General features: G+C 44.1%; 1 protein-coding gene across 1 annotated transcript; it reads left to right on the top strand.

Moving 5' to 3' along the window:
- The first annotated feature begins 214 nt into the window (after positions 1 to 214).
- LOC145864352 (adhesion G protein-coupled receptor B1) lies at positions 215 to 8,641 on the top strand. Its single transcript, XM_082970064.1, has 12 exons — positions 215 to 1,118; positions 2,008 to 2,157; positions 2,294 to 2,392; positions 2,602 to 2,772; positions 3,048 to 3,212; positions 5,061 to 5,225; positions 5,385 to 5,549; positions 5,702 to 5,803; positions 5,951 to 6,057; positions 6,368 to 6,562; positions 6,747 to 6,815; positions 8,480 to 8,641. Exons 1-12 carry the CDS (start codon positions 401 to 403, stop codon positions 8,639 to 8,641), a joined length of 2,268 nt encoding a protein of 755 aa, XP_082826190.1. The 5' UTR covers positions 215 to 400.
- The last annotated feature ends 4,517 nt before the right edge of the window (positions 8,642 to 13,158 follow it).

Genomic DNA, 13,158 nt, shown 5'->3' with positions numbered 1-13,158 from the left:
AAATGAAGACCAAATATGTATTAACAATGACAACATGTGCAGGTTGCAATGTGTATAATCATCATATGAAAATCAAATATTAGTTAGTTCTGAAAAATTCCTGAATTCACCATTGGTCCGAGGTTCGTATTGGTAGGTGCCGATCAGAGAATTGTTACACTTAGTGACCTGTCATGTTTCGTTTTTTTGTCTCCCCTTTATCCAACAGACACATCATTGACACATGACTGTCTGTCTGTCCCACTGAAGCCTTTGAGCCCCATCCAATTCCTCAGAGACTAAATCAACAAGGTCCAAGAAACTGAAGTCACATCACAACAAATTGCATAAATAGAGGAGAGAGAAAAGAGTGAAATCAATTTTGTGTCCCCTCGAAACATCCTCTCAAAGCGACCACACAATGACGTGGTCACTTCCCCAGTCCGGGCCCTTAGGGGCCCTTTTGGCCCTCCTTTTCCTCGGTTTGACTTCCAGCGTCCCTTCCGGCCCGGCCTCTGATACCTGCGCCACCCTGGAGCAGAGCCGCTTCTTCGGACTGTTCTCTTCGACCGCCAACCTGCCCTCCACACCGTGCTCCTGGACCCTGCAGAACCCAGACCCTCGCCGCTACACCGTCTACATGAAGATCACCAAGCCCACCGACTCCTGCCTGCCCCGCCAGGTCAAGACATTCCAGTTCGACTCCTTCATCGAGACCTCTCGCACCTACCTGGGTATGGAGAGCTTTGATGAAGTCGTCAGATTGTGCGACGCTTCAACATCTGTAACCTACCTGGAGTCCAGCAAGCAGTTCCTGCAGCTCCGCAAGGTGGCGCCAAGACACGGCCTGGAGATTGTGGAGGGAGAGAGCAGCGATGAGTTCAAGGCCGAGTTCCTGGTGGTGGGCAAGAGGAACCCCAGTATGCCAGCCTGTCAGAAGCTGTGCCAGTGGCTGGAGAATTGCTTGTCCACCAGCACCCATCTCAACCCCTGCGGCATCATGAACACCCCCTGCCAGTGCTGGGAGACCCCCGTCAGGAAGCCCGGCGGCTGCTACCGTGGAGGCGTCTACCTGGAGAAGTGCATCCCAACCCCCCGAGACACTGGACGTGACATTGTACGCGACGCCGAGATCATAAGTGAGTAGAGTTACCATCATTTAATCTGTTTATTGTGTTATGCTCAATGTCCATGACTCCACATGTTTGTTTTTAAGAGTGTAGAGTCTAGACTAGATCTCTGTCTGGCTGATTGGAGACACGTTCCCTTGGAAGCACAATCTCCTCAAGCTGATTCCAACTCATCAACCCTACCTCACTCTCCATGTGGTTGAGATGCCCCCCCTCCCCCCTTTGCTGATATAGAGAATGTGGGGTTCTGATGAAGATGTGCTTTTTGCTCCCCCAGTATCATAAGGCGTAAATGAGCTGTGTTTATTAAGAGACTGTGGGGCTCCATAAGGGCTAAATGGTCAGATAGCTCCCGCTGCACGTGTTAGCTCGCCTTTTTGTTTTCTTGGATGGCAGACATGTTTACTGGCTCTTTGCTGAGGGATTGAGGGATGCGAGAGATACACACACAGCGTACACAAAGCCCTCACAGTTAGCTTGCGCAGGAAATCGAAGCCAAGCACTTGCAGTAACCGTAGCAACGCGCCAGCCTTGCACACCATGCTTTCCAGGGTGCTGGAAAGCAAACAATCATTTCAAATTATTTTTTTTAATCTGGTATGGCTTCTCACAAAGAGCTGTCCTTGTGCATTTCTCAGCTCCCTGACATGCACACTAATTACCCGTTTCCGTTTTTTACATTGAAATCCTTAAGAAAACTTTACCTGAATAATCAATTTACATTCTTACTGAACTGTAGCAATTTCAATATGTCCGTTTCTGCGCTGTAGAATGAGTTCAGGTCCTTCAGACTATTGACTCCACATCTACGAACCAGTGTCATCCTCAGTAATTATGTCTCTGGACTTGTGTGTCATATATCATGTATGCAATGTGCCTCTTCTCTTCTCTCCCGCAGAGGGCTGGAGTGGGTGGGGCCGCTGGTCTGAGTGCAGTATGGAGTGCGGGGGTGGAGTCCAGGTGCGCAGCCGAGCCTGTCAGCCAGAGGATAGTGTGTGTGAAGGCGTGGTCGAAGAGGGGCGGGCCTGCAACCCTCAGCCCTGCATTGGTGAGTCTACCTGTCAATCTAGCTGTCCGTCTGTTTTCTTGTCAGCCTGTAATGCCCAACCTACTGTCTGTCTTTGTGCTGATCTGTTTGGAAGCAGCTTGAGTTTCAGCTCACTAACCATCCTTTACCTCCACAGGTCAAGTGCGCAGCCGTAGCCAAGCCCTGGCTTCCATCGTAGGCCTGAAAAGAGACAACGCTGATGTTCCTATCACTGGACTTGTGGCCCCTCAAACAGGTGAGACTTAAATTCTAGGAGAAAAAAATCCAGTTTTAGGAATAGTTGGAGAGGTGTTTACAATTGCATAATAACCAGTATAATATTGTCAAATTTAAGATACCGGTAGACCATTTGCAGTATTCGATGTATAGCTTAGATCTACCATATAACAAGTGTTATGGCCGCCAGACCTTCAGCGCTGACTCTTTGACCCCTGACCTTTGTAGTGGACGCTGCTGCGGTTGCAGATGAGTGGTCCCCCTGGAGTGTGTGTTCAGTGAGCTGTGGAGAGGGCTGGCAGGCCCGCACCCGTTTCTGTGTTACATCCTCCTACAGCACCCAATGCACCGGCCCCCTCCGCGAGAACCGCCCCTGCAACAACACCATGGTCTGCCCCGGTAAGTGGTGGCTCATTTCCTGGGGCGTGTTTAGGGTGGTGTTTATTGTGTGCATGTGTGTGTGCTCCTCTAGATAGGTTGGCAACTATGGTAAAGATCACAACTCCACCTAGTGGATAGCTCATGAAATTGTCCCCTCCCTGAACAGTCAACACCCAAAGACACTACAACTCGGTTACTTACAATGAATTCATATTTATTTTGCGGGCAAATAAACCATAACTGTAAAAATGTATGTTTGGTGACATGGGCTGAATTTTTCCGCTTGTTTTCAGTTGATGGAGCTTGGGACGAGTGGTCCCCATGGAGCCTGTGCTCGTCCACCTGCGGCCGTGGTTACCGTGACCGCACCCGCACCTGCAAGCAGCCCCAGAATGGAGGAAAACCCTGCAAGGGACCCATCAAACAGACTAAGTTCTGCAACATCGCAGTCTGCCCAGGTTAGCCTTATTACTTACTTAATTACGATGTGTGCCATTTAGCAGACTATTTTATCCAAAGCAACTTACAACAAGTGAGTGCATACATTTAAGTATACGTGACCCTAGCAGGAATTGTTCTCACAACCCTAGCGCCATGTTCTTACCAACTCAGCCACACAGGACCACTTACTTACTCATCTTAATGAGCATATCTTTGTCAATGGGTTAGCCTTAAACATCCTCACTGACCCCTGTGGGAAGAACTCTGACTGACTAAGATACTTTCACTTTCAAGGCTTCTCTCTTCCCTCCTTCCTTTCTACCCATCCTACCCATTCTGACTATTGGTGGTTATCTGGGGAGTCAAATATTAGTTTGGCATCACAACTGACGTACTGTATCTGCAGAACAAATGCCTGCAGGGCTTAGTCATGGGCTGTACAGGCAGTGAGTAATATACTCCTCACTCACACACACACACACAAACATGTCGGAGCTTCAGTTCTCTCTCTGTTGATACATACACACCGCCCACTGACAGTGAGGTGGGTTAGTCCTCTTCTCTCTCACCTACGTACATAAATATTTAGTCCGTCTGGTACTTAGATGTTTTTGTAGATATTACAACAATGGCTTTTAATTTGCAATTCCTTTATTCCCTTAGCAAATAACTGATTTTCTGAGTTGGTTCATTTAATGTGCCAGGCCATGTAGTTTTATACTGCGGACAGCTGATGGCAATATGCTCCACCAAAAGATGGCCGCTGTAAATGACTATCATAACTTTGGGAAAATCTCATTTTTAAAGGGAATATATATTTCACCTGAAATTGAAGGGGTTTTGAGGACAAATCATCTTTAATAGTCTATTCGACCCAATAAGAAAACACTTACTTTGGCTTCCAAAATAAATATTTGGGAATAGCCAGGAAATCTAAAATGTCATTAACCTTTTTTGTCTCTTTATCCATTATTATGATTTATTTCATTTCTGACAAATTGTCTTTCCCTTTGGAAAACTGTTATCTTAGAAATGAAGTTCAGGAAATTCAAATATTACTTTAATTTACTTTTTCAAACTGCCTGTCATGTATTTTCATCAGGCCAATTTTCCTCCTTGCCTAACCAAGAATAGACAAAGAGGACAGTGCTTAGAGCAGAATTAAAAGTAAAGTGTTGCACTGAACCAAGTCCCCCATCCATTCCCGTTAGAACAAAATAAAAAAAGGTTCCTGCTCACCCGTGTAGGCTGAAGGGCTAACTTAATGAGGTGGAACTCTGTGAGCGATGGAATCCGATGTCCTCCAGAGACTCCTGAATTAGGCCTGCCACCCTGTGTTGGGAAACATTGACTGCGTCCTAAATGGCACCCTGTTCCCTATATAGTGCATTACTTTTGACCAGGGCCCATAGGATAGCTATAGGGCTTTGGTAAAAAGTTGTGCACTATTTAGGGAATAGGGTGCCATTTGGGACGCATGTATTAGAAAAATAGGCCCATCATCTTTCTTCCTATATAATACATTGTAGTAGGCCTATGTTGACCTGCATTGAGCGAGCAGCCATTTTTCTCCCTTAAAATACACTACACTTGATCAGGCTCTTATGCGCAAACAACTGGTGGTTTTGTGAGTCGTTTGAGGAAGGCAATTGGCATGGGAGCCTTTTAGAGTTAAAGACACCTGCAGTGGTGCATGAAGGACAAAACAGAACAAAACAGAACAGAGTTTGGGCCTTCACTGCTACTCAGTCTCAAAGTAGGACATGTTAAAATGTTATTAGCATCTTTGTGCCATGATGATTACTATAATGGCCCGAGGTTTGATGGTGTCCCAATTCTCCATCTTCCTCTCTGGTTCCCTCTAGTGGACGGTGCCTGGAACGAATGGTCTGGTTGGACCACCTGCTCCACCTCTTGCTCCAATGGCACCAAGCAGAGGACACGTGAATGCAACGGACCGTCCTACGGAGGTTCGGAGTGCCGTGGTGACTGGCGTGAGACCAATAACTGTTTCCTGAAAGATTGCCCAGGTAGATAGCTTGCAACACCAAGTTTGAAACGGAAACCTCTTTTGTCATAATAACTCTTCAAGTAACCAGTTTCAGGGGTAGTCTATGGGTGAAAGGCCACTGCCTACTGGTCAGTCTGTTCAGGGTCAAGGGGTAACATTGTGTTTTGTCTCTCTCTAGTTGATGGACGCTGGTTATCATGGAGCTCATGGGGAAGCTGCAGTAAGACCTGTGGTGGAGGAAGCCAGCAGAGACAGAGGATGTGTGAAGGACCTTACTTCAGTGGAGAGACTTGCCCTGGAGAGAGAGGAGAGCTGAGACGCTGCAACGAGAAAAGATGCCCAGGTCAGTGAGTCAAAACAAACATGGCTGATATACAATTCAGTGGTTCAACACAAAACAGTAGTATTCAAATACAACTTGACCAGAGAAAACCGATAAATACTTTGATTCAATGCACCAAAATATGTAACCAAGTCTCCGTCTCTTCTTTTCAGAACCCCATGAGATCTGTCAGGAGGAGACCGATGGTGATGTTGTGTGGAAGAGAACCCCAGCAGGAGATATGGCTGCAGTGACCTGCCCTACAGACTCCACCGGTACAGTACATTAACACATGGAGCACATTATTTTTTATAATACATACATCTACTTCACTTGAATATACATGTACTTCACATGTTTAAGTAATGTAATCCTCCCTGTGTAAGATCATGCTGACCTCCAGTACTCCGTTGTATACACAGGTATGGTCTTGCGCCGATGCACCCTTGGCGCTGTAGGCCTTGCTTATTGGGAGAACCCGACCCATATCAAGTGCATCTCCAAGAACTACCAGGACATTTCCTTGTTGGTAAGTTGACTACGCCAGAAAGGAGTGTCTTGAGATGTATCCTCCAACAAACCTGCTAGTTATGATCATCTGTTGTTGGATCACACAATTAGTAGTCAAACCTCACAACTTTGTAGACGTTGCCCTTAAAGTCATAAATACAAACCCTTAAAGATGGGGCTCATTACAATGATGGATACCTAATATGATGATAGTTCAAAACACATCTCCACAGCCTATGATTTCCCAGCGGTGTGCTCAAGCTACCAGTACACCAACTAGAGTATCAATGGCCTAGTGTGACCTCTCTACTTACCCTCCCTTCCCATAGGCCCAGCATGGTGTTGATAAGGCTCAGAAGGGCCTGATGGCTGATGGGATTTCTGAGGTGATCTCCCGACTGAGGGCCACCTCTGATGAGGGGACCAAGTACAGCGGAGACCTGTTGTCCATCATGGATGTGCTCAGGAACACCACTGAGATCTACAAGGGAGTCGGATACAGCCTGAGCAATGCTGATGTGGAGGTCAGTCAGAAATACTGTGTTGCTTTTGAATTAAGCATTGAAAATAAAATTGTAATGTGTATTGTCACTCACACAGAGTAAGCTATTCATCTTTGCCATGTGTATGCCCTCACACTCCTCCAGCAAAGTATGATTTGGGCTTTATCAAGTCTAACACCTATCGCTCATATCTCCTTCTCTACAGAACTATGCCCAGACAATCAGCAACTTACTGAAGGAGGAACATCATGACAAATGGGAGGAGGCACAGCTGGTGAGTGACAAGGTCTGACAGCAGTGTATTTATGCAATGCAACATATGAATAGGTGTGAGTGGATGTTTGTATGACTGTGTAACTGAGAAAAAGAGTGGAGGAGAACTTTTTTCTTCCTTTGTCAGGTTTTTGCAACTGTGTGAGGGATGGAGTGGAGGAGAAAGTTTGGTCTGTGTTGTTGTCACTGTTGTTAGTGTGAGAGCGAATGGGGGGAAAGTTTGGTCTGTGTTGTTGTCACTGTTGTAAGTGTGAGAGCGAATGGGGGGAAAGTTTGGTCTGTGTTGTTGTAAGTGTGAGAGAGAATGGGGGGAAAGTTTGGTCTGTGTTGTTGTAAGTGTGAGAGAGAATGGGGGGAAAGTGGTAGCTGGTGGTACCTCATTATCACCCCCCCCCCCCCCCCCTCAAAAAAAACATTCAGTTCCCTACTAAAGAATAGACACCATAGGAAGAGCAGGACACTCAGAAACATTTTTGAATATTGATTAAAAAGGAATAGAACATGAGTCATATCAATCCGCAAGCCCTTGACTACCCTCACACCATCCTATACTGAAGATAGTGTTAGGAGCAGGTTTCCCATAAACAAGGATAGCACACCACCATACTATTTAACTCATGTGTGTCTCACATGAACCATTACGAATAAGGGATAAGTAGAAATCCATGGAACTTGTTTTTAGCATCTTATGCTCTGAATCAGACGTGCCTCTCATGAATTTGAATGAATCCTCTTGCCGTTTTTATCTCATATTTATCATAACATTTTGCAATATGTTGATTTTGATACTTGAAAGATGAAAACCCTGTTCAAGTTAACTGTGGCCCCCAGCCTCGTGGATAGGATTACGCAGGTTGTTATCTACATGGCTAGTGAAAGGTAATACATATATTAGTATGGATAACTCAAGTCACTAATCAAAAGGGCCAAATTTCAGGGAACAAAAATGTGCATGTCAAATTGAAGATGAACTGATTATGAACTAGCAGTGTTTCAGTCAGGAGAGAGTTAACGCTCGGGGCAGAGAGAAAGAGCGAGGCAGGCAGGGAGAATCTCAACGCCCACTCTCCAATCTGTGCATCTCCATACCAACCCACAGACCACGGGTGTTGTCAAGAAGGGACACATACACAGACACTGTACATTGTGCAATATGTATCACACAGATGTACACACACCTTTCGCCCACATTGCAATTGTTCTGCGTCAGAGAGACGTAAGAGCCCTCCCTCCCTTCCACAGCAGCCTGCTGCCTGATGCCCATGTATGGCCCTCCGGAAGTTAGGAGGCTCCGCTGTGGATGATAGTGCTTTTCACTGCTCAGGGACATTAGTATTGTAAAAGAATGAAATGAAGTATGAAAGGCATTACATATACAGTGCGGTATAAGGCCTATACATTCATTGTTTCTCTGTATGCACAGCTTAGATAAACAATGCTAATACCCTCTATGAAAAACGAATAGTGTCCCAGCCGGCAAAACTGGCGTTGTAATATTGACGCAATTTCAACCAGATATCAACCAGTTCTGGTTGTAATGACGTTAACTCAACCAACTTCAAACAATCCCTGGATGTTTAGGATTTCTTTTATATTCATTTACGGTCTCCCCTCCTCCCTTATTCCTTCTCTCTCTCTCCCTCCCTCCACCGGTCTCTCCTCTAGATGGGCACTAACATCAAGGAGTTCTTGCAGCTCGTCGAGGACTTTGTGGACATGATCGGTATGCAGATGAAGGACTTCCAAGACATTTATGAAGTCACAGAGAATTTAGGTGAGCTACAAATTTTCCCTGCCAGCTGTTCTCTGCTCTTACCCCCAAGATAATTATGATTTGTCTTTGCCTTTATCCAGCCACAGAGTGCATCAATCTTAATCATGTCACTAGAGAAGTTCTAGATTAGTGGGAAAAATGCAACTGTTATCACTATGACATTTTGGCAGGCCCATTAGTAGCTATCCATCTTTAAGATAGCACAGAACCATAGCATTGAAATATGTAAAAAAAAATCTAATCAACAAAACAAATGCACATGCTTCGAAGATAGTAAAAAGTAGAAAACAAGTGTAGAATAACAGTGAAATGCTTACTTACGGGTCCCTTTCCAACAATATAGATTTAAAGATTTTAAAATGTATATATAGAAATAGTGACACAAGGAATAAATACAAAGTGAATAACGAATAAAAAGTAAAGATACAAATAACATGGCTATATACAGGGTGCACCGAGTCGATGTGCAGGGGTACGAGGTAATGTTTAGCTGGACGCAAAGATGCAAAGCTTAACCCCATCCTGCAAGTTACCAAATATGTGGGAAGAAGCTAGTAGCAGATTGGGTTTTACATAAACTCTCAGAAAAAACACACTGTCCAAACTGTAGAACTCACGCTTATTTTTCTCATTGCGTCAGCAATTTCTTGCCATGTCGTCTTGGCTATAGCAAAGGTGACATTCACAATCGCAGTTCACACAGGATTCAGCAGCAACTCCTCCAGACAGTTAAAGACGTGACGCATGAAGCCATAGCTGTCCTCCGCTTGTTCAGGGTTCAATGAATTGATTCTTCACTTACCAGACCCTAGCGGAGTCCATGTATCCTGTACACAACATGTATTCCAGGAACCCTCTTTGACACAACATCTTATATCTCCTTTTCTCCTCTCCAGTGTTGAGCATCCATAAGCGCCCCACAACCATGACCACCGACTTCACCTTCCCAGTGAAAGGATGGAGAGGCATGATGGACTGGGTCAGGACCTCAGAGGAGAAGATCACTGTCTCCCGTGACGCTCTGTCCATCGACCAGTCTGGTGAGAATGGCATACATACTGTAGTTAAAGAGTGTACATTCACAACCACGGACGCATACACAGCTAATCTGCATATATAAATGACGTGCATGTATTATTTGTTTAAGGAAACAGATAGAAGACAGTAAAACAAACAGTTCTACCAACTCAAAAAGTCTCAAAAGCTCTTGTCTGTTCCTGTTGACGTCTGCCATTTTCTTCTTTCCTAGTGAGACAGCGGAATAATGATAATAATTGTGGGTTTTGTCTGTTACAGAGGGCACCACTGCATTTGTGACCGGGATCATTCTCTACAGAAACCTCAGCTCTATCTTGTCCTTCCAAAGGTAGCATTTCTTACTGAATGACTGATACTGCTCACTTTTACAGTGCCTTCTAGATATACAGTACCTTGAGGAAGGTAGACTGTCCTCAATTGAAACCTAAATGGGGCTAGGACTCAGTGACTTACAGACATATGGTTACTCACGGTAAAAAACAACAATATGCAAATCATTTTAGAATTCCCCTGAAGTAGCCAGCCATTGATTGCCATTGAATCAACTACCGGAATTAAATCTACAGTACTTTTACAAAACTGTTCTTTATTTGACCAAATGTCCTGTCTCTTATCCCTTCAGTAACAGCACCGTCCTCAACTCCAAGGTAGTCACAGTTATGGTCAAGCCCACCCCAGGCCTGCTGTCCCCCCCAGTGGAAATCGAGTTCCCCCACCAACATAATGTAAGTTTCCCCTGGATAATGGCTCTTCAGAACTACAAGTTTTTAACAAGCATCCAACATTTGACATTTCCTGTACACTTGCAGTGCCACAAAAACTTTTTCAATCGTTTTGATCTTTAAACCACAAACTTCAGAGTTATATATTAAGTTGCATAAATAAACCTGCGCCATTATGGTAATGAGGAGTGGCGTGAAAGTTAGCGTGAAAGAAACGCGTGATGGTGGTTAGCACCATGCTGTTGCATCTCACACATATGGTGGTAGATGGAGGACTCCAACTGTGCTTCAATTGTGCACCATACGCATTTCCTTTTTCTTAGATCCTTACCCCGCCTCTTCTCTTTTTCCAGGACACCATAAATGAAACTTGCATCTCTTGGGATGAGAGTGAAACGTAAGTGGTGACTAATGTTGTTTACATCCCGTTTGTGTATTTCCATTCAAAATGTCCATATTTTCATCATTTTCTCAACCCATTTGGGGACAGTTGATTATTCCTGCCAGCTCAAAGATCCATTCACTCCTGCTTCTATCATTTTATATGACCATTCACCCTTTAGCTATATAAGTCACTGTGATGCAGTAGTGTTGCATCTCTTGTAATGTCAATCATCTCTACTAGCAGGGACAGAGCGTCAATAGACCATGTTGACATGACCCATCTCTCTGGGCTTTATTGGTAGCAGCCTCTCTCATCCCCAGAGCCCCCTGTGACACCTTTCACTGATCAACAAGTCATCTGGATCCATTCATACCACACTAACTAGAGAGGGACACAACACAGAGGCAACATTGATGTAAAGTTTCATTCTAATCATCCAAAGACAATGGCAACTCTTCTTCTCCCATCTCTCCCATTGTCATGGTGTCCTTTTAAAGGTTAACAGAGGTTAAAAGGAAGTGAAACATGAATGTTTAAAAAAAAATGTAGATGCATTTTAATGCATTATGAACACCCCCTGACATTCTGTTTACCCCCAGCTCTGGATCTATCACCGTGGGGCTTAGGGTGCATGCATCCTAAATAGCACTCTATTCCCTATAGAGCACACAAATTTTGACCAGAGCTCCATAGGGACTATTTTGGAGGCAGCCAGCCATACATTTACATTTAGATTTGTACACTTGTGGATCACAGATAAACACTGCAATGCATTCAACTGAGGCCCTATCCACATCCGAATCCCTTCCCACCTGAGAAAAGCAGCCCAAGTCGAAAGAGAGAACAAGAAAAAGAGGAAGAGGAGAAAATGTAATTAGCTCATACACTTTCAGAAGGGAGGGGGTACGTGCCTCCAGCTAAATTAGATTAATTTTGGACAGCGGATGTGATTAATGCCTAGATGGAGGGAGGAGAGGGGGGAATGGTAGAGGGAGAGAGGGAGAAGCCCTGGATCAGAGTTTGGGTCAATGTTTACTCTGTGGAGCAGCACTTGTTTGGTTTTGAGGCAGGCACATGGGGGAGATGCCATTATTCTACATGTCAATCCACGCCCAACTGTCTATGCTATGCTATAGACACACAGATTGAGGCCTAGCGCTAAGCTAGAATAGTCTAGACTAGAGTCAGTGTCCACCTCTCAGTGAGATGCTATTAGCATTAGATATTAGACATAAGACTCATTCCAAGCTAACCTACTCTGTCTGATCCCCATTCGAAGCTACACAGTCAGATATTTACAGTTAAACAAACCTTTCCGAGGAACAATGCCGCCTAGTCTACCCTCTACTTCACCTTACAACTTCTAAGGATTTTGTCACAGAATATATGTGATGCACTTGTGTATCATCCCTCATTCTTCCATGATGAGGAAAAGGGATTGATGCTGTCGGGAGATTGCTGATTACAATGTATTTTATTGGTCATTGTTGACAAGACTTTGCCCTTTGTCTCAATACCTAAAACTGGATATTCTTGGATGAAAATCCATAGTGGCCATCTTAACTGAGAGTTAACATCATACACCGTAGATATTCAAAAGGTTTAGAGAAGACCCTATGGCAGTCATATAGAGGGCATGTGGTGAAGTGATTCCCATGCCATAAGGCCATGCATGGTTTAGCAGAAGGGCACAAATGAAATCCATTCTCATCCACAGAAATCCACTCATATTTCTTATTTTACTCATACATTTGAGAAAGTCTGCTGGAGTATATTGACGATGGGCTTGTTGGGGTTCTCCAGTGTCCACCATCTCATATATACTACTGCTTCTGAAAGATAGTCAAAGAATATCAATTAGCCAGATCATTTTTTATGTTTTTGGTATAGCATTAGCAACAATAAAGTGTTCATCCCACAGCAGAGCCACCATTTCAGGTGTTAGAACTACAATTACAGAATGAGACATAGTCACTCATTATAACAAAACAGTTTTTCTTGTGAAAACAACAGGTTTATTCTTATATCATTGCAGTGTAATAAGAACTTAGATATGGATCAAACTCACACACATATCACATATCATATCAATCACGTATTAAAAATATACATTCTCATGGTAGAGTATAGCACTTGCAACACCAGGGTTGTGGGTTCGATTCCCACGGGGACCAGTATGAAAAATGTATGCACTCACTACTTATGCAAAATGACTAAAATGTAAAATGTACATTTCAAATAACATGAAAAACTGAAAGACCTGTGATTTGCTACTACAAATGTTCTGGGCATATTTTATGTGGTCTTATTATATTCTACAGTGACAGCTGTTTGGGATGTAGAGGATGATTTGAATCATTTCTCAGAAAAATGTTTCCTCACTCATACATAACCCGCTGTTCTCTTTCACTCTCGCCCTGTGCAG

The sequence above is a fragment of the Salmo salar genome, chromosome 27 (assembly GCF_965601325.2).
Source record: "Salmo salar chromosome 27, fSalSal1, whole genome shotgun sequence".
NCBI classification, from domain to species: Eukaryota; Metazoa; Chordata; class Actinopteri; order Salmoniformes; family Salmonidae; genus Salmo; species Salmo salar.
Note: the sequence above shows the minus strand (reverse complement) of the source record. Positions and strands in the feature narration are given on the sequence as shown.